Below are 21,792 nucleotides of genomic sequence, written 5' to 3' on the forward strand. Positions count from 1 at the left end.
CTACAGCTACCTGTACACTGTATAAACTTTATTATATCTTTTTATATACTCTAGACACCCAAACGTACTGTACAATAAATTCTATAGTACTATACTGCATAAATATAATTTTACTTATTGCGCCGTTGTGGGATTACGGCGCCTTTGACTGGTCTAGAGTTTCGAAAAAAGGTGTGCGGTGGACGTAGGCTTTAAAATCGCTTAGCGCCGAAAATCGCTTGGCATCGGCGGCCAGGAACGGAACCCCTGCCGCTAACCGAGGGCCGCCTGTAAATGGTATGTTATAAGATTCCTCTTTCGTAGGTGTGAAATCTATCCTTTTTTGTTTCTCCCTCTGTCGGTATTCTGCATAAGATTTATCATCACATTTCTTTGAAACCTCTGCAAAATAACTGGCTAGCTTATCTGCAACAATCTGAGGATCAGCAACCTTGGTATCATTGATTTTTAATGTTGGTGGTTTTGATGGGATGTATTTACCTGCATTTTCCTTACTTTCTTCCATACTAAAGTAAGTGGAGTTTTGGCATTTATTGAATGAATGAATATTGTCCAACAGCTTTTTCTGGATTGTTTAATTTTGAGCCTAAACTGGGATCTTGCCTTAAGATACTGTACTTTGTAGTGATCACATTTATGCCTTTTATAGCATGTTTTGGCAACTCTCAGTGCTGTGTGTGTCTTACGGCATTCTCTGTCCCACCATGGAACAGGTTTGCGTACAAAATTACCAGACGTTCTTGGGATTGATTGGAGGCCTGCTACAAATAACGTAGTATTAATCATTTCAATAGCATCATCTATTATTGGGAATTCTTCTGCAGTAGCATCAATAGCTTTTTTCAGTAAAAGTATGCCATTTGGCTTTTCCTATATTCCATTTTGGCAGTCTAGATATTGGAGGACTTTGGGCAATACTAATAATAATTGGGAAGTGGTCACTGGTATGACGATCATCCATTACCTCCCAACTAGTCAATAATTGAATCTTCACTGCATATTCATAAATCAATTACCGATATGGTTCCAGTTTGTATGTGGAAATGGGTTGGTTCTCCAGTATTTAATATCCCTACATTTAAGTTATTAATTATTGAAGTTAGATGGTTTGCTCTCTGGTTGCTGACTATATCACCCCACATGGGGTCTCAAGCATTCATATCACCTAATATTAGATATGGTGTAGGTAGCTGGTTAACCAGTGAAGTAAAGTCTTCACTAGGAAAGGCAATACCAGGTGGTAAATACACACAGCATATGGTGTATTTTCATTCTAAAAATAGTACTTGTATAGCTACTGCTTCTAAGTTGGTTTGTATTTGAAAGCTGGTATGTGGGATGTCATTGCGGATCATAAGTAGTGCACCCCCATGGCTTTGGCTTTTGTTATTTGGAGTATTTTCTGAATGGTATGGAGAAAATTCCTTTGGACAGGGAATGTTATGATTGCCCAACATAGCTTCGTTGGAAGTGCAACACAAAATTGGATTAAAGTCATGAATTAGTACTTTTAATTCTTCCCATTTACTTCTAAGTCCTTGACAATTACATTGAATGATGGATGAAACTTTATCTTTTGGGTCCTCTAACATTGAGGTGTCTTTGAATTAATTTTGGGGATATTTTGTCCAGAGATTGGGATGATTTCTTGGAATCTCCCAATTTTTTCAGTGGGGGAGAGAACTGGTGGAGACTCATCTTTTGTTGACAAGTCCTTTCCCATATATGCTGATTTTAAGGGGTGGTGCCCACCCGTTCTTTAAAGTGACAGATGGGCTGCAGGAATTTGAAGGAGGAGCTGCTGGCTCCTCTGTCTTAGGTGCGGGCTTTTAATGGGGTGGGGCTCCAGAGAGAGAGCTGCTAGCTCCTCTGTTTCTTTGGTGGTATGTTTTTATAGGAGTCTCCAGGAAAGAAGTAATGGAGTGGCTAATAGCTCCTCAGAGGTATATGGTAAGGCTGCCATTGGCAGTTCTGACGATGTTGGAGATGGAGTCAAAGGTCCATCTAGGGTGGAAGAACTTTGTTCCTCTTGAGAACTCAATGGATCTGAGATGGGTCTTAAAGCTGTCTCCTCTAGAGTTTCGGTTTTTACTATCAGGAAGTATAATACAGTCATCACTTCGAGATCTCTTGTTCAATTGAATTCTAGGATTTGAGTTATTATTTAATGAATTTTTTTCCATTTCTCTTCTTTTGGTGACTGCAGCAAAGGTGCAAATTCCTGGGTTAAAGCTGCTTGCTACCTTCTGTTTTGCTTCAAAGAAACTAATACGTTCCTTGGTCTTGACAGCCATTATTTCTTTTTCAAAGAGATATCTCTCGCATTTTTTATCTGACGCTGGATGTTCTCCTCCACAGTTCACACATTTAGGAGCATTGCTACATGGTCCATGTGACTCCTGTCCACAGTTTACACATATTTCAACCTCACCCTTGGCTTTTCTACGGCAAGATGTATTTACATGGCCATACATTTGGCAGTGAAAACATTGCCTGGGTGAAGGGATATAAGGCCTAACTTTAAATTGATACCAAGCCACTGAAAGTATCTCTGGGAGTTTCAAGGAATCAAATGTTAATATTAATAAAGGTTGTGGACAGAGTACTCCATGTTCTTTTTTCATTATTCTCTTGACTTCTGTAACATTTTGATCTTTAACAAACTTTTTTAATAATTTGTCCTCAGAAAATTTCATTAGAGCTTTAGAGAAGATGACACCTCTGCTCTGGTTATAAGTTTTATGAGGCTCACATTTAATCTTGTTACCACTAATTGTTTCAATTTCTTTTAACTTGCTGCTTTCAGATGGTGACTGTACCTCTATCAATAAATGGCCTTTGCCCAAGGAGGAAATTTTTGGCTTTCTGCCTAAACATGTAATTATTTCTCTATATATTTCAAGAATATCTGAATCTTCTATATTGCCTTCTTCTAAAGACAAAAGTTAATTTATCATATGCAGCAGGCTGAAACATACCTGGCATTACTTCAATTGACCTAAGCTTCCTATTCTTTTTCTTGTTTAGACTTTTCCTCCTTAACCCAAGACTATACTGGTTTGGGTTAGAAGGAGTATAAGGGGCCATTGTTACCAAACTAGATCCCTTTCCAAGAGGCTGTACCATATTGTCCTTTTCCGAGCAAGAGGTTGTCATCGGTGTTTGGGGGAGGTTTATATGGTTTGCCATACAACGAGGATAATTAATTTCGTCCAGGCTTGGGTCCCTCTCACCAAGGAGGCCCAACTGGGGGAGGAGCAAAACTGTCACCCACAGAGGTAACTGCCCTGGGACCCTCACCTGGATATACGCCACACCCACGGTGCTTTAAGGGTCGTCAGTCTGTCGAGATCGGACCCAGCACTGTGGGTATGGCATGACATAAAATTTTTCCCCTCGCTCAAACCACGTCCGCGGGTACTCTAGGTTTTACGGTGGAGTGGCAGCCGCCCAATTCCACCCTCCATCTAGTTAGAAGAGCAGTCAATTCAGTAATCCAATAACATGCCAAGATCAATGAAAGAAGAAGAAGGGAAGGGGGTAAATTTATAGGAGGAGGAGTAAAGGAGTTAAAGGTCCCAATGTTTAGTTAAAACCACAGCAGGGAGAGTAGGTTTAAGAGAGCATACTCTCTCTGCAGTGGATTCCTAAGCCCCCCACTTCATCAAGGAGTTGGGATCAGGGGGTATGGCCTAATGTAGTCTTGTCAGTAACCCTTCTTTAGCTCTTCCTTTTTTATATGATGACAGCCATGAATTAACTTTGCTTTTGTCCAATCTATATGCCAGTCTTCATATGTAAGAGGCTTAATTGAGGTTATCCAATGTCATACTGGGGCATGTGTCATTGTTGATGGAATAGTGCAAGCTAATTTGGCAGCCGTATCTGCTTTTTCGTTTCCTTCAATTCCCACGTGTGCTGGAATCCAACATATTTTTATTAATAGTCCTGATTGAATAAGTTGGTGCAGCTTTATTTGGATTTCTTGTAAAAGGTAATCTGTAGACTTGTACTTACTTGTTTATAGCATCAACAGCACTTCATGAGTCGCTGAAAATTCTGGAGGTTCAATGCATTCTGACTATGACATATCAGTAGAAAAAAATGGACATGAAACAGGAATCGGATTCGGACCGACATCGGCATACCTAATTGAGCGATGTCAGGCTGTTGACGGCTAGTATATTTATGAAATAAAAACACAATGAATATGCATAATTTCTTTGATTCTTTTAAAAAGTTATACAATACAGTATCCAATAATATTGTATGTATTCTCATATTATTATTTCATAAAATACTATCAAAGCAGTAAGTGTTTTGGATTAGAAATTAGCTGATGGCCAATACGAGATTATTTCTCCGTATTTAACTCAATTTGGAGCGAATTGCCTTTCTTCTAGTTAGCATAAAATATCTAGATACTTTACTTATATAAGACAGGGTAATTTGCCATTTTACTACGTGTTTTTAAGTCGAAATATGAATTAAATACATCTCATGAACATGGGTGTTTTTTTTTGTTAACAGACTGCATGGTGGGCATGTTTATTGTGTAAAAATATTACGTGATTCCGTTCGCTATTTTCACTTCATTTCATCATAGTACGAACCTTTACCGTTACGTTACTTATCTTTTATCGGCGTGAAAACAACAGTAAAATGGGTTCTTTCAAGACCTGAAGTTTTGATTAAAATAATTTTCTCTCAATTTTATCTATGGTTGTGTTTGATGGCATAAGTTTACTGGAGTTATATCTTTGTTGCCAATGCACGATAATAGTACTATATGGATGAAACTCGCAAACTTCGGTATAGTACCTTCAAACTCGACCATAAATAAAATGAGACAAATGTTTTAATCAAAACTATTAGGCATGGAGAGAACACATCTTACTGTTTTCACTCCAATAAATGATAAATACGTAAAGCTCTTGCTATTCTGATGTGATAAAGTGAAAATATCAAACGGAATCTGTTGATTTTTGTTTACGCAATAAACATGGCCTCAGCACCATCTACTAAAAAAAAAAATAACGAAATTTTGTTAATAAACAATACTTTTTAAGTGATATTTCCACTTGAAAACACTTTGTATAGCGTAAAATAACCTTGTCTCAAATAAATAGAGTATCTTGAGATTCATTTGCACTAACTAGAAACAAGAAAGTCGCTCTGATTTGAGTTCAACACAGCAAAACAAACTCGCAATTGGCCTCAGCTGATTTTCAAACCAAAACATGATTGCCATGTTTGTACTTTATAATACAAACAAATAGTAATATGAAAATGCGTATAATATTATTGGATGCAGTGAAGTAAAACAACTTTTTAAAAGATCCATGGAAAAGATGCATATCCATTATGTTTCTATTTTATCATACTCAAATTTTATATCTCTTGTAAGATGCGACCCCCTTAAAATCCCATCAAAATTAGGGCTTCAAAAGTCGCATGATACGCGAGTTTATACGGTACTTTTGCTTGAACACAACCCTAAAATATATACTTTTAGCACACAACTAGTTAAGATACTGCTATATAACCAATATAAACTACCAATATAAATTGTACTTTAATGACACTCCTACAACTTGCTCTTAACCATTAACTAGCTATACTAAAATTAAAAGTGTAGTAAAAATCTAACAAAAGTGAAGTTATATTTCCATTATCTGTTCAACAAATATAACAATGTAAGATACTTCATTATCCCCTCATTTCCCATGCACTAATGTTTTAAATATTGGCAACATAAAAGCAACATTATATACTTAAATATTTTATTCATAGAAATTTTTATTTACAAGTGGAGTATCTGATTCCCTATGGATAGCAAGTAGATTTGTCATAAGCCTGAGCATAATGGATTCAAAATTGCCGAGGTTCTTATTCAACAAGAACTTCAATCTAAGTCACTCTACTCAATCGGAAGACTTCTATCTAAATTATGCATTTTTTTTTTTTTTTTTTTTTTTTTTTATTTTTTTTTTTTTTTTTTTTTTTTTTTTTTTTTTTTTACTTTAGTTTAACCAGACCACTGAGTTAATATTAACTCTCCTAGGGCTGGCCTGAAGGATTAGACACGACATTTAAAATCTGTATAAATTATTATTAAAAATAAATAAATATTTGTTATCTGGAATATATATTATCTTAAATATAAATATTTACTATCTGGAATATATTATAAATTACTATATATATTATATTTTATCGTATAAATGATTAAATTTAAGGAATTTTAAAATATTAAAAAGTGAAAAATAGTCACTTTCTGATAATATTTCTATAAAAGAATATCTTCTGAATAATATGTCTCTTTGGATTTTATATTTTGGACAGATTTTAAAAATATGTTTTACTGTTATTTGTACATTACATATTTCGCACATAGGTATAGGGGCATGGGGGTTACTCATTAGGTAACCATGTGTCAGTTTGGTGACCAATTCTTAGCCGTGTCAATATTACTGAATTCTTGCAGCATTTTCTGATAGGATGATGGCCACGGGTCTACAGTTTCTTTTATTTCTCTTAATTTATTGGTAGGATGGTTTTCCCCCCAGTTATTTTGCCATTTTTTCTTAATAACCGACTTGCTGTGCCTAATATAATCTTCTAGTGGCAATAATTCTGCTGATATTGGGAGTGTTCTAGCCTCTTTTGCATAGGTGTCTGCTTTTTCATTGCCTTCTAATCCTATGTGAGATGGTATCCAACATAGAGTAACAGATATCTTTTGTCTTTTCATTTCATGTAATGTATGTCTAATTTCATTTATAATTTTGTTTTTAGGAGTATAAGAGTTTATTGCATTTATTGAACTTAGTGAATCGCTAAAGATGGTTACTTCACTAAACTGGTTTTCAGATATAGTTGTTAATGCTGTTTTTATTGCTAGTAATTCAGCAGTGAACACTGATGTTTTGCTTTGTGAGGAGGCTTGGATCTTTATATTGTTTCCGTAAACAGCGAATCCAACTCCCATATCATCTTTGGAACCATCAGTATATATGTGATTATTATTGTGTATCTTGATATTGTTCCAGAGCATATTGCTCATAGCAAGGGGATTATTCAATTTATTATTGGGTATTGTACACAATTTCCTACATATCTGGGGAGCACTTATCAACCATGGGGGCATTATTTTGCTAAAATTGTAAAATTTAATATTATAAAGATCATTGTCATTAAATAATCTTTTAGCTCTAACAGGGAAGGATGGGATAATTTTTGTATTCCAGAAACAATCTGGATCTTTAAATAAATCTTTGGTTTTTGCTGGACTATTTACAATTTTTAAAGCTCTGCACATCGTTTGTTTTTCTTTTTGAATCTATAAGATAGTGGCATTTATCTCCACTTTCTACAATCAACGATTGGACTGGTGATGATTTGAATGCTCAGTGGGTAAACGAAGCCCAAGATGATGCACTGGGTCTAGCATTTTGAGAGTTTCTCACTAGCAGAACTATAAATTGGACAGCCATATTCTAATATTGGTAGAACTGTAGCCTTATAAAGTTTCAATAAAGTTTCTCTATCAGCATCCCATGAAGTGTGGGCTAATTTTTTAAATATATTTAAAGCTTTCAAGGCCTTTGCTTTGGTATGTTTCACATGGGCCTTCCAGTTCAAATGATTGTCAAAATATAAGCCTAAGAATTTAACTTCTGGATAAAATTGGATGGGGAGTGTTATTCATGGTATCCTTATAAAATGTTATTGCTTGTGTTTTTTCAACAGAAAATTTAAATCCAACAGATAATGCCCATTGTTCAATTTTAGTTATGGAGATATTTAAAATTCTTTGGATGTGGCGTAGGTTGTTTGAAGTGTAAAAAATGGCAAAATCATCAACATATAAGCTGTGGTTTTTACATCTTTTGGAAGCATTTTAACAATATATTGATTGCTAATGCAAATAATGTGCTGCTTAGTACGCTGCCTTGTGGGATACCTTCTTTTATTTCAAATGTTTCTGATAATACAGTTTCAATTTTAGTTTCGAATGTTCTTTCTGTTAGGAAATTTCGTATAAAAATTGGGAGTTCACCCCTTAGATTTATGTCATGTAGAGATTTTAAGATTGAATATCTCCATGTTGTATCATAAGCCTTTTGAATGTCGAATAACACTGCGACAGTAACTTTCTTTTGTACAAATCCTCTTTTGATTTGATCTTCTAGTGATGTTAATGAGTTTAATGTTGAATGATTTTTCCTACTTCCAGATTGAGTTGCTGCTAAAACTTTATTTTTCTCTAAATACCATATAAGTCTATTATTTACCATCTTTTCCATGAGTTTACAAAGACAAACTAGTTAGTGATATAGGTCTATTATTTACCATCTTTTCCATGAGTTTACAAAGACAACTAGTTATTGATATAGGTCTATAATTATTCACTGATGTTGGATCTTTGCCAGGTTCGGCGGTTATAGGAATTACAATAGCGTGTTTCATGCTTTGGGAAGTAGTTTTTTTTTTCCATAGGTGATTATAAATTTTATTTTAATAAATATTCTTTGGGCTTTAATGTTCAGATGTATAAGGCATCAAAAGAGGATATTATCCTTTCCTGGGGCACAGTTACTACAAGTTTTTAGCGCAGCATCAAATTTCTTCTAATGTAAATGGAACATTGTAGTATAATTGTTGACTTGTTTCGAATTAATTATATGTTTCTCTTCATTCTTTTCCTAATGCGAAAATGTTCATCTAAATTCACCCCCCCCCAACGGCCTATTGCCTACTGATTCTAGGTGGCGACCTATTATATTGATATTTCTTTTAAATCATGAACTTTTTCCCATTATGTAATATTGGGGATCTAGGTGATCGACTATATTTGCCATTAATTTTCCTAAATCTATCCCACATTTGTTTAACAGTGTCACCTGAGAAGTCTGCGACGTAATTATGCCAAGATGATTTCCTATGCCTAATAACTTTTTTCCTGAATTGAGCAGATATCTTATCAATAAAGGTTTGATATAATCAATTTCCATAGCTATTAATACTAACCCTTTCAATGATATCTATTACTTTTATATAATTTGTTATATCTTTGGTTTAGTCTGTCTAATCGTCTAACTCATCTTGTGCTTCAGTTTGATAATATCTGAAAGTTCTCTAGACCACCATGGAACAGGATTTATTTTTGGCTTACAAGTTGTCATTTGGTATTGAATTTATTTCCAGAACTAATTACGAAATCTGTAAAATATTTATTAATTTCATTGTGATCATGATTGGGACTTTGGAAAGGGGAAACTTTTTGGTAATTAAATCATACTTTTCCCAATCAGCTTTTTTAAGGGGCCGGCCGGAACGCCTATATATGGAGGTATAGGGCGAAAAAGGCAAAGTCATGAAAAAATTCATGGAGCTTCATATGGCAATTGAGAATACGTATACGAAATATTTCGTCAAAATTCCTCTTACTTTCGTAGTTACAGGGTAATTAGTTAACGTAACTCAATAAGCCTAAAACATTGATCCGTACAAGAAAATGCAATATTTCCTCTATTATCGTAAATTTTGATAATTATTGTCAAAGAAATTGGGAGAAATGGCATCTGTAGACATTCCCCGAGTCGAGAAGGAGACTTCAGGCCAAGTCCACTGTCCAGTCCTGATTTAGTGCGGTTACAGACGTACAGTAGTTTACACGTTCCATTTCACCTCTGACATACGCCTGCGTTTTACGTATGTTTATGTAGGTTTCGGCAAGAATTTCATCATGCCAATGAGGAAAAGACAAGGAAAACAAACCGCTAGGCTAACACACAGACGAAGAAAAGTCGCTCAAGTATTATTACAGAATATCATAATATATGCGTAGTTAGTGAAGAGAGAGGGAGGGTTGCTTAGTAACGCCCCCGTCTTGCTTGACAGCACACGTCACACTGTGCAAGGCTACGACGATCTTTGAGCAAAGAGATCTTCATTCATGATAAATAACAAAGTTTTGGTTTTTTTTTTTTAAAACCCAAATGGAATATGAAATTCATAATAATCATGATTTATTAAATTGTCTTTGTAAAAAAAGAGTACGCCTTCGAGTTTCACCTCTTGAATTCTCTTGCATTTACGTTTGTTTATCTTAGTTTCGGACAGAATTTCATCATGCCAAAGAGGAAAATACAGGAAAAACATCTCGCTAACATACAGAAGAAGAAAATTCGCTGTAATAAGCCGAGTTTAGCGAAGGGAGAGAGAGAATTGCGTAGGAAGGAGTGCCCCATCTTGCCTAAAGCAGTGCCCCTGGCTGCGATATATGAGCAAAGGGATCATCATTTATGATTAAATTATGATAAATAAAATAGTTTTGGTTATAAGACACAAAAAAGAAATATACATTCATAATAATCATTATTATTAACATTGTCTTTATAGAAATACGAAGGAAAACTTTGAACGCCCGTATCTCAAAACTATACTTATTGACCTTCAAAATCTATCTTCTCACTTAGTTTTTAAAGCTATAACATTGAAATTTGGTATATAACTCAGGAAGACATTATAGAACAATCAAATAGAGCCCTTTTTTTCCAATTTTTGTTTTTCGTATGTTTTTTTTATAAATTTTTTTTCTCCTGATAAGGGTTTATTTTTTACCATATTGAAAAATTCATATCTTGCAAAAAAATGACTTTTAGAAAAAAAACTCTCCATTCGATTGGAGGTCTACATCAGGTCTATATATGGTAGTAATCCCAGGTCTTAATATTAAATATCAAGGGAGGAGATAGATTTTGAAAAATGGTTATTTTCGGGATAAATCGCCCTGGCGTCACAAAACTGAAGGTCAGAGGCGAAAATCATATGCGGTTTTGGAGATGTCCCAAGTCACCTTATTAAGTGGTATGAATATCAAAGTCCTGTCCTTGAAAAAGGGCATTATAGCCGGCCGGCCCCCTTAAAATTAATTTTGGTACAAATTGTTGATGATTATCTTCAAGACATGTGATTACGATTGGGTAGTGATCACGGTATATAGGTCATCCAGAGTATTCCATTCTAATCTGTCTACTAAACGCAAGCGGAACAAATAGACAGGTCTCAGATGATAGGGTCCCATGAGTTTTGAGAAGTATGTTGGGATTTCATTTTCATTCAAACAACAGTAGTTGTAATTAAGTATTAGATTTTCTATGTCCTTTACCTGCTCTATCTGCGTCGATGGTACTGGCATCCCATAAAGGGTGGTGAGCATTAAAATCACCTAAAACTAGAATTGGCTCATTAAACTGTGATAAAATATTTGATAATTGAGCCATATCATAATTTTCATTAGGTTGATTATATAGACTGCAGAGTAAAATGCTAGTTTTGTTTATCATATGCAGGCGAATTGAAGATATTTTGAAATGAATTATTGTTAACTGTAACTTATCATAGGTTACATGATTATGAACATATATTGCTGTTTTCCTAACTTGCCTTCTCCTGAAACGGAGGATGCCAGATGGGACTGGATTATTAACCATGTTGTAAAACATATGCACATTGGTTCATGTTGCTTTAGGAGTCTTTGTATTTCACCCAAGTGCATTCGTGTTTTCAGACCGTTTATGTTCCATTGGATAATAGTATAATTGAATGGAACGAAAGTTAAAAGATTATTTTGTATAGTTGGTTATATATATATATATATATATATATATATATATATATATATATATATTTTTTTTTTTTTTAAACTATGGGTAATTATTCACTTAATTGGCTTTAATTTTCTTTTCGGGTTTTTGACATTTCTGTGTCTTCTGATTCAGTGGTGATTTGAAGTTTAATTTCTTCTTGTTTGGCTAAGAAATTGTCTAACACTGCTATTTTACTCTCACGATAGTATTGCAAGTGTCTAATACACATACAATCTTTGGTATGTAATTCTAGCTGGCTTGAGATATTATCTTTCTAGCTAAGAAATTCCTTATCACGTTTATCAATTTTTCTTTATATAAAGGTGTCGTTCTTTGCAATCTTGCAAAAAACATGTATGGCATCCACACCGTTCATGGTGGGAGATTCGGTTGGAGGTGTTACGCCTTCTTGGATACACTGCTGACATTCACAATTATCGTTTTGTCTTCCTTGGACTGATTGAAATTTGTCTTTTTAAATTTTCTTGGAAAGATGGCGAAGGGTTTAGTTCTTCAGATTTACCTTTGAAAAAACTATAGAAGAATTCATTACTTTAAATTTACTTGGAAAGACTGGTGAAGGACTTATTTCATCATTATTATCTAAATTAGGGGATGTTTTCCTGTTGATTTTAGGCATTTTCTTCTTCTTGATGTCATTAGTATTAATTAGAGTTTTTGGAGGGGAAATTATTTCTCTTTCTCGTTTTCTTCTTGTTTGTTCAGCATGATCTTCATTTCCATTGTCTAGAGATGGCAATTCTTCATCTTTCATTAGTACGTCATAAGGGTTGCTTATTGATACTGTACAGCTAGATTCTCCAAGAGATTTTTTGTTATTTTCTAAGTTTGATGACCTTGTAGTTTTGTTTTTCGTTAGTTTTTGTTTTTTCCAGGTATTATAAAATGTTTCTTGGGCATTACTTTCTCTACAGCGTCTCGATATGATTTATTTCTAGCAGGGTCCATTAAACCTCTTGATTTTAATTCTTGCTTTCCTTCTGGAATTGACATGCCAGACCTGCTTATTAGTAGTTTTTAATTCAGTGTATATGTAGAATGGGCATATCTTTGATCTCGCATGATGGTCTTGTCCACAATTACAACATTTAGAACACCACAGTTCCAGGTGGTTTCATGATCTTCTGAACCACAGAATGCACAAATCGGTTCATTTCTACATTTGTTTTTTTGTATGTCCATATTTAGACGCAATTTGTGCACTGAAGAGGCTTTGGTACATGGGGTAATACCTCTCTTCTCTGGCCTTCTATTTAATATTAGGTGAAGAGTCTGTCCTTCAAATTTAATTTTAGCTATTCTCAATTTTTTCCCCTGCTGTCTTTTATTTGGGATTTCATATACCTTTAAGTTTTCAATATTAGGATATCTAATTTTTAATGAGTTCAATAATAATGTTTCATCTGGTAGCCCATCACAATCATTATTGGGTGGTAACATTACTGTTCCCTCAATGCTGTTCAACTTGTCATGTCTTTCGACTGTGACATATCCCATTCATATATTAAGCATTTGATAATTTTTCTGATTGAAGTTTGTGGTAGCTTCTACTATCCATTCTTTTCTTGTTATAGATCTAAATTCATTTCTTTGGTTGGGTACTGAGCTAATAAAATATTTTCAAATTTAGCAGCTGTCAGGTCGGTTTCTGTTTAAAAAACTAAGTATCTTTGGCCAAGTGCCATATCCAAATAATGAGTCAAAGTGTACCAATGTAGGATCTGCTCTGTATTTAGGTCGTCTGTTTCGAAAACTATTATTTTCATTTTTTTCATTTGTTACTGGAGGAATTTCCTTTTGTGGCATTAAGTATGGTTCCATAGTTATTATGTTTTTGATTTGGGTACGGATCTTAGAATATCGTTTACATCTTTATTTACACTTTCCTGAGCCTGTTTCCAAGTCCATTCCAGGGTGGTCAACAATGGGGGCTAATGTATCGTCCATAGATACGAGTACTGTATTATTTCAGCCAGGTATTCCTCCGCCCACCACATTCCTCAGTAAAACGGAGCCCAACAAGGAGGGATGTGTTTGCGACTTTTAGTAGCCACCCCTAGAGGCTACAACCTGGTTTATACACATGGCTCCCAGAAACTTGAGGTGTCATCAGTCCCGTCAAGATCAGACCAGCTCTGGGGGCATGTTTGACATAAGACTTTCCCCTCGCTCGGGCACGTCAGGTACTCGAATTCTACGGGTGGAGAGACATGTCAGTCCTCTTCACCCTCCATCAAATCAGAGGAGCAGTCAGAGCCATAATCCAATGTAGGTCCAAGGTTGTCAACTAATGGTCACTCGTGATAGGGGAAGAAGTTAAGGATTGAAAATAGGAGAAGGCTCAAAAGTGGACCGAGCTTAGTCTGGATGCTCAGAACTGGCCTGTGTAGCATGGTTAGACCTGCCAGGGTAGGGCACTACTCCGCTACTGTAGCCCAGTTCATCCTTGCACCACACAAGCCCCACCACCACATCAAGGTGCCGGGCCACTGGTGGGGAAATTATGCATTTATGTAAATCTTTATTTACTATCCATTATTTCAGCATTCAACAACGTTTGAGCTGATTCTCCTTTGAGCTAAGAAACATAATAATCAAACTGGATTTAATTCACTTTATATATGCTTATAATATACAGAAACAAAATGTGCTCCTAAAAGGGGAATTATCAAGCTAATAAGCAATAAATTACAAGGCAAGCAACTATTACCTTAAAACCAACACTGAATCATTAATCAAAAGAAAAAAAAATGACCAACCAGCACATATCACAAACTGGAAACTATTTCAACTCTATGCTCTTTCAAATCGTATCACCAGCCTTTGTTGAGACATTTTACAATTGTAGTGTGTACTCCAAAAATCTCACGTTTTCTACATGCAACATTATCTTTGTATCACTTCTGAGAAGTATGTTTTACATCAAATGATCCCAAAATCCCATACCTGTATAAGTTAGCTGCACTATTAATTAATAGCTTCAATGTAAGCGTACATATGTCCAGTGGGAATGGGGAAATTGGGGGAAAATTTCCACACACATTGAAACCTTCAAACCTATACATTTAGTACACAGCACCCATTTCACACAAAAGCACACAGTTTCAGCTCCATTTAAAGCTCTCTTTGCTGACTACAAAATATAGCACCATCAAAATATCCTATTTAACATCCCTCCTCTGCCTGTATCAAATCAAAATATAGTAATAACCACTGATCACAAACACACACAAAACAACTGAAAGAATTATTCCCAAAATGGAACTAAAGCAATACCCTAATCTACCTAAGAAAGCTAAGTTCATTTTCATCCTTGTCAAGTACTTCTCTTTTAATCACAATAACAGGTTGCACTTGACACAATAATCTAGTTCAGCCTTGCCTTGCCTTGCACTTCACGCAACCTCAGAATTAGGTTGGCCTTGACGTCCTGTGTGATTGAAATGTTTCGATCGATGTGTATAACATTTTTTAGTATACCTTACACTATCGATTATTCAGTTCTACAACAAACACCTCTCAATTGCATGCAGAATACAGTAATCCCTCACCTATCGCTATTAATGGGGACCAGAACCGACCGCGATAAGTGAAAAACAGCGAAGTAGGGTCCCCCCTATTTTTTAAATGCGTAGTACGTATACATAAATTTTTTTTTTATACGTATACATGTATATGTAAATAATAATTGTATATTAATTATAACATAACATAACTTATCTCTATCAATGACGATGATCTGATAAATGACGATGAAACACCTGTGCAGTAGATGGAGGTGAAGATGAAGATGATTATACTGCACAGGTTAATGAGAGCTTTACTGCTCCTCAGGTGACAAGCCTCATCGTCAGTTGTTAGAGGCGGGTGGATCACCGACGGCAGCTTCCGATAGAGCTGGAGAAACAGCAGGAGGCAATGTAGCATCTCGGTAGGAAGCCGGAGAGGCAGCAGGAGGAGTAGTATCCGACACTTCTGCAGGAGGTTTTTGGCGCACCAGGCACATCGTGATGGGAAGTTGTTGACGTTGTTGTTTTTTCATCTGAGCAAAAAAAAATGCCCTTGTACAACGCCATAACCACCGTCAATACGGTTACTGAATTTGATGGCTCTGACCATGTTGTCATCGATTTCTTGCGCCCTTTGTTGCATAGCCCGTGCCATGTTGCAGAGCTCTTGCAGATTTTCCAATGTAAGGCCACGTTGCTCAGGTTCGTCATCGTCGGCTGCCTCTTCTTCTTCCTCACTCGCCGATCTTGTCATTTCGACGAGGTCCTCGTAGGTTAGGGGCTCTGAGTGGCAGTCGATCAGTGAGTCGACGTCTTCTGCCGTCATGTCGGAGAAACCTTCGTTGGCTACCAACCGCGCCAGCCTCACAGCCTTATCTACGGCGGAGTGAACAACTTCGTCTGGCGTAAATCCCTCATAGTCATGAACGACGTCTGGCCACAATTTTCTCCAACTTGCATTCAGTGTTTGCTGTTTCATCTCCTTAAGAGCGTTCTGAATGTTGGCCAGGCACGTCGCAATGTTGTACTCCCGCCAATATTTCTTGAGGCTGAAGTCATCGTCGCCTTCGTCGATGGAGGAGATGAGGCCCTCCATCGTGGACCTCGTGTAGAGGGCCTTGAAGGCCCGAATGACCCCCTGATCCATTGGTTGGATGAGGGAAGTGGTGTTGGGCGGCAGGAACTCCACTTGAATCCCATCGTAATGCAGGTCCGTTGCATGTCCTCCTGCACAGTCCATCAAGAGGAGGACCTTAAAGGGCAGCCCATTTTCCGCGAGGTATAACTTCACCTCGGGATAACGCAGTTCACGAACCAGTCGAGAGTGGGGCTTTAGTTTTATCCATGCCTTCTTATTACTCATCCAGTAAAAACGGCAGCAAGGCTTTGTTTTTGTTTTTCAAAGCATGAGGATTCAGTGACTTGTAAATTAAGCCGGGCTTGAGCATGAAGCCCACAGCATTCCCGCACATGAGCAGTGACTCTATCTTTGTGGGCCTTGAACCCTGGCCTCTTCACTTCGTCCTTGTAAAGGAACGTCCGGGACGGCATTCTCTTCCAAAAGAGGCCAGTTTCATCCATATTAAACACCTGCTCGGGATATAGCCGCCCTCTAATTAATTAATTTCGGGAACTCGTCCTCGACGTAACGATGAGCTGCCTCTTGGTCTGCCGAGGCGGCCTCCCCATACAACGAACACTGCGAAGGCCAAACCTCCTCTTGAATTTCTCGAACCAGCCCTTGCTGGCAACAAAACCACATTTTTCTCGTGGGGCAGGATCATCTTCATCGTCGTCATCACCATCATCGTCATCTTCGTTTGATCCCCCTTCAGGAACGAGGCTATCATAAAGGGTTTTGGCTTTTGTGCAAATCATGTTGGTATCGAGACTAACCTTTTTTTCCCGACAGTCCGTTATCCACACTGATAATGCATTCTCCATTTGCACAATCTTCTTATTACGAGGAGTCACAACGCGCTCAGTGTCCTTGGAGAACGTTATTGAGGCAGTTTTACGGATTTTTAATTAGTCTTTTTTTATGTAGCGAACCGTTGACTCATTCAGTCCGTACGTGCGGGCAACAGACGCATAGCTACTGCCTGCCTGCCTTAAGCATGTCCAATAACTTCACTTTTTCGTTCACCCTCATCATTTATCTTTTCTTCTTGGGTTCACCCGAGGATGTAGAGGGTGTAGGACGTTTAGGAGCCATTTTCAAGGGCATCACAAGCACTATTTTGCACAAAGAAAGCACAAAAATACAGCTAAAACTTTCATGCGGCAAGAGTAGCGACACAAGCGCGAGAGAACAATGAATGCGGTCTTCCTTAGCTGGGCGCTCGGCAGGGTGGGATGCTGGATGCTGGCTAACGCGTCTCGGCGGCTCGGCCAATCAGCTTGCAAGATTCAAGAGCCGAGATGGCCAGCGAATCAGAGAGGTGTATTTTGAGTTAAGCGCCATTTCCGTGTTGATACCTGATGTTCTAATGTACTCTCTCTGCCTTCTGCTAGCGCCCGCGCCACTTTTTCTCAATTTTGAATATTTGATGAATTTTTTTGAAAATTCCGCAATGCACTGAGGGCACGAAACTTGAAGCGCGAAGTAGCGAGGGATTACTGTACATTACAATTTCTAACTTGCAACCCAAGCCCATCTTACAATCATCTTTATTACATTCTCTCTTCACTAAAATGCACACACTGCCTGAATGTATGATAGTACACTCCCCTTAAAAAGCATTCTAATATTAATATTCTTAAAATTAGCTTGACCTAGCTTGTATAATAAGAGCACTCATCAACTCATTAATACAAAATCCCTGGCAAGATTTAATCTTGTATTTTTACAGCTATAACTACACTCAAAAAATAATACTACGAAACACATAAAATAGATTTCTTAACAATTTATTTTTTATATGCCAAAGGAGGATGAGGCTTGCCAAGCCATGCAAACACATCGCACATATATATATACAATTACTTTTAAAAGAATTTAGAAAACCCTTGTAGGTATGATGAACAGATCAAGTGTCACTTCCAAACTACAAAGTGATCTTCTTCATAACAGAAGATATAAAATCTAATAAAATACAGACTAGTATAGGATCCTAATACTGCAACTATAAACTTAAAAATTATACACTTAAAACGAGCAGCAAATGAAAATTTTAACATAAAAAATACTTAAAAAATCTTTAGTTAATGAAAAAACAAATTATTTTTATCAAAAGAAGTCAGGCAAAAGTAGAGACTAGAATCTTAAGAGATACTTTGCATAGAAATACAGAACATTCAATAAAACTATGATAATTATATTAACAATTAATTCCTTCACAGAGTTGAGGACCCGATTAATGAGACTAACCTGCTTTGGAGGTGGAGCCACAGGCATTCCAGTGAATTCAAATAGTTTGTTCTCTAGGCCACTGACTGTTTTCTTGTTTTAGGAACACTGCTTTAAATTTCTTCGCTTCCGACTGCAATTCATCCATTTTCTTCTGAAGATCATTGTTAATTTTGCAAACCTGAAAAATTCAGAGAATGAAGAACTTATACATATTCAAGGAATTTCATTCTCAGTTTAGATTTCAAGCAACTGAATTATTAACATTCTTAACTCTAACAGGACTGGCCAGAATAATTTGTTTAACAAAATTTCTTTCAAAGATTTCTTTCAATGATTGATGTACTATGTTGCTCACTTAAAGTTGTACAATCACTGAAGATATTTCTGAATTCTAAAATGTTCTGCTCTTCTATAACAAGGGACTGGGTCATGTTGGTTTAACATAAATACACTTGATCAGATAAATGTGAACAATTCAAAGACAGGATAATACCACTTCAATATGGAGTTCTTTTTAGGAACGATAACATTCCTTCAATATATCGAGTTCTTTTTTTGAATCAGCAGCAGCACAGTTCCACATTTAACAGTTGATCTGATCTGTTTTACCATTGTCAGATTCATTATTCCACAATTCCTGCCATTTACTAAAGATGGGTTTAAGAGATAATAACAAATCTTTGAACTCCTCTTTGTGATAGCAGCTTTGACTGCCTTAATCACATATTTCCTTTGCCGCCTGGAAGAGCTAGGACCGATCATATTTCGAATCTAATAACTACCTTCATGTATTTGTGGGAATAAAATCTTTAACTACTAAACACAAGGATTTTTAAGACAAAAATTTTGAAGGGCTTCTTTTGTACTTCCTGAGTCACTGAAAATGAAAAATTCCTAAGGTGCCGTGTTATAATAATTTTAATATACAGACAATTCTGCTGTGAAAAAGATACAAAGGCAAACTATTATTTCTGGGATAAGCATAACAGACTAGCTACCTCTGTGACTTTCTCTAATGCCTTTGAAGATACTGCAGTAGCCTTGCCCTCCTCTTCTGATTTCACTTTTCCTGTAGGAGGCATCTTGTCAAGAATATTTGTCTTCTTTTTGGTTACCACGAGTTCAACCTTCTGCGTTGCTTGAATGCCATCTAAAAATGGAAAACGCTACCTATAATAATACATATCAAATAGTTTTCTCACAATATTCACAACCTTTCGATAAAAAACAGGTAGCTGCAATGAACTATTATTCCTTAATGATACTTACAGATCTGAGACTTTATGGTTCATGAGCATTTTCTGAAAGATTTCCACATAGAGCATGTTACAAATAACTAAGCACAAACAAGGTATACAAATTATGAACATACAGAGATAATTATTGACACTTCTTCAAACTACATGATACTACACTGAGAACGTAAACCTCTGGCTACATAATATCAATAGCTTCTGAATACTCCTCAAAGGGATAGTTTCACTTTGGCCTCAAGGATGGATTTTTTCCCCTTTTTGGTTTTTCTTTTTTATGTCTCTTACGTAACATAAAAGTACTCTTGTTCCAATCTAAAAAAACAAGTGCAAAAGTTAAACCAACACTACACCAATTAAAAGAAATAATTCAAATGATCAACTGATTCATCCCCAACAACAATAAAATGCTTTCTGGTATAAGGCTCCTCTGAATTACATGTGCATAAAGGATTATCTTTAAGCGATATTAAGATAGGATCTCGTGAATTTCCTTCCCACCATTCCTCTGCCATCAATGCTGGTATATCTCCACGAGTGTCTGGACATCAATCTTCTTGGAATAACTCAGACTGTAAACAAGAGTACCAGTTGCCTTACCAAGATGAATTAATGAATTAATGAACTCAAGATTTCAATACGGCCTCCCCAACATAAAACATTGTACATTCAAAGTAAATAACTGCAAGCTGTGTGCGTTGATATTTTACATAACTTCTATGGGAACTTGGAATGCCTGTTTTCTTGTAAAAAAAAAATGTGACAATCTAAAAGTTTTAATATAGTGAGTAGTACATCCAAAAGTCTCTGCTATTCCATAGATTTATTCTTAAGACCTACCAAATATCACAAATGGTTTGATATATTCAAAGAAAATAATTACTGTATGGTGGGAATACAAGCTAAAAACAACTCTCAAAACACATGTACTCAAAAACTCCAGACTCCAGATACTCAGGGCTAGGTAAGTGCTGTGCTGTCCGCTGGATATAGCTGGGGCACAACCACCACCAGGAATCAGAACACAAAAGAAACAAACACCAAAACTGCACTACAACCCAAAAAACAACACCCCAATCACCATGCAAACAACCACCAACAGCTCGAAAATAACCACCAAATCATATGCCAACTCCAACCCAGCACAACAAACCGCCAACACCAACACTGTCGCCAATCCCCAACTCACAGACACCAAAATGCACAACCAACCTATCCAACTTTCCCACACCAGACAGACAGACACACACACACACAACCACAACTTTACAATACTGTTACAAACCAAAAGAGGTCCGCTTCAGGTTCGATATTATTATAAACAAAAAGAATTCAAACACCAACATTTGAAACTGGGGATCCAAAAATAGAAAGAAAACACTAACACAAACCATAAGGTTTTTTAACAGCTTACTAACAAAGGTAAATGCAGAATGGTATCTCCTATTTACATAATAAAGGTAAAATCTTACAATGCATGAACTGGGGAAACGGTGTGGTAATGAAAGTACTTGCCGACCAGTTTTGCAACTCGAAGCGATGGCTTCACAAAATTAGAACTCTAATTTTAGACGCCTTCTTGCCTCCGTATTGCAGAAAATAATGTCTACTCTTGATACTTGAAGGGCAGGAACTCCCCAAAACCTCTAGCAGAACTTTTCTTCTCTGAAGTCTTGCTCAACGTCAAAATAACTCGGTCGTCCACTCCTGAAGATGACTTGACCAGAATTCAACCAACTCTCGAGCGACTTTTCCTCTGATCCTTCGTTGGTTCCTTCTTCTCTTATCTCTCTCTGACAATCTCTGCTGCTGATCTCTCATTGATAATCTGATCTGTGGCCCTTACTGATGATCTCTTACTCTGTGACTAACTGATGATCTGCCTCCTCCTACTTCGTCCGTCGTATTTATACGGCATTCTGGGGGCGGGGCCTACGGCGAGCGTCACAGACTCCTGAGATTACCGGAACGATTTAGAAGTTTCTCAACGAAGTATTGCA

General features: G+C 36.7%; 2 protein-coding genes and 1 pseudogene across 2 annotated transcripts; all 3 read right to left on the reverse strand.

Moving 5' to 3' along the window:
* The window catches only part of LOC135217615 (coronin-1C-A-like), a 90,993-nt pseudogene that overhangs the window by 33,206 nt on the left and 35,995 nt on the right, over positions 1 to 21,792 (reverse strand).
* On the reverse strand, positions 1,938 to 3,126 carry LOC135217255 (uncharacterized). The gene is made up of 2 exons (XM_064252984.1): positions 2,979 to 3,126; positions 1,938 to 2,932 (listed from the first exon to the last, which is right to left on the reverse strand). Exons 1-2 carry the CDS (start codon positions 3,124 to 3,126, stop codon positions 1,938 to 1,940), a joined length of 1,143 nt encoding a protein of 380 aa, XP_064109054.1.
* On the reverse strand, positions 15,717 to 16,550 carry LOC135217256 (tigger transposable element-derived protein 1-like). The gene has a single exon (XM_064252986.1). The coding sequence runs from the start codon at positions 16,548 to 16,550 to the stop codon at positions 15,717 to 15,719; it is 834 nt and encodes a 277-aa protein (XP_064109056.1).

This window comes from Macrobrachium nipponense, chromosome 7 (genome assembly GCF_015104395.2).
Source record: "Macrobrachium nipponense isolate FS-2020 chromosome 7, ASM1510439v2, whole genome shotgun sequence".
Classification (NCBI taxonomy): Eukaryota; Metazoa; Arthropoda; class Malacostraca; order Decapoda; family Palaemonidae; genus Macrobrachium; species Macrobrachium nipponense.

Excerpts from the sequence above, each read along its gene's own strand:
- LOC135217255 (XM_064252984.1), bottom strand. The coding sequence starts at position 3,126 with ATGGTACAGCCTCTTGGAAAGGGATCTAGTTTGGTAACAATGGCCCCT. Across the intron at positions 2,933-2,978 it reads GTCAATTGAAGTAATGCCAG|AAGAAGGCAATATAGAAGAT; the intron begins GTATGTTTCAGC and ends TTTTGTCTTTAG.
- LOC135217256 (XM_064252986.1), bottom strand. The coding sequence starts at position 16,550 with ATGAGTAATAAGAAGGCATGGATAAAACTAAAGCCCCACTCTCGACTG.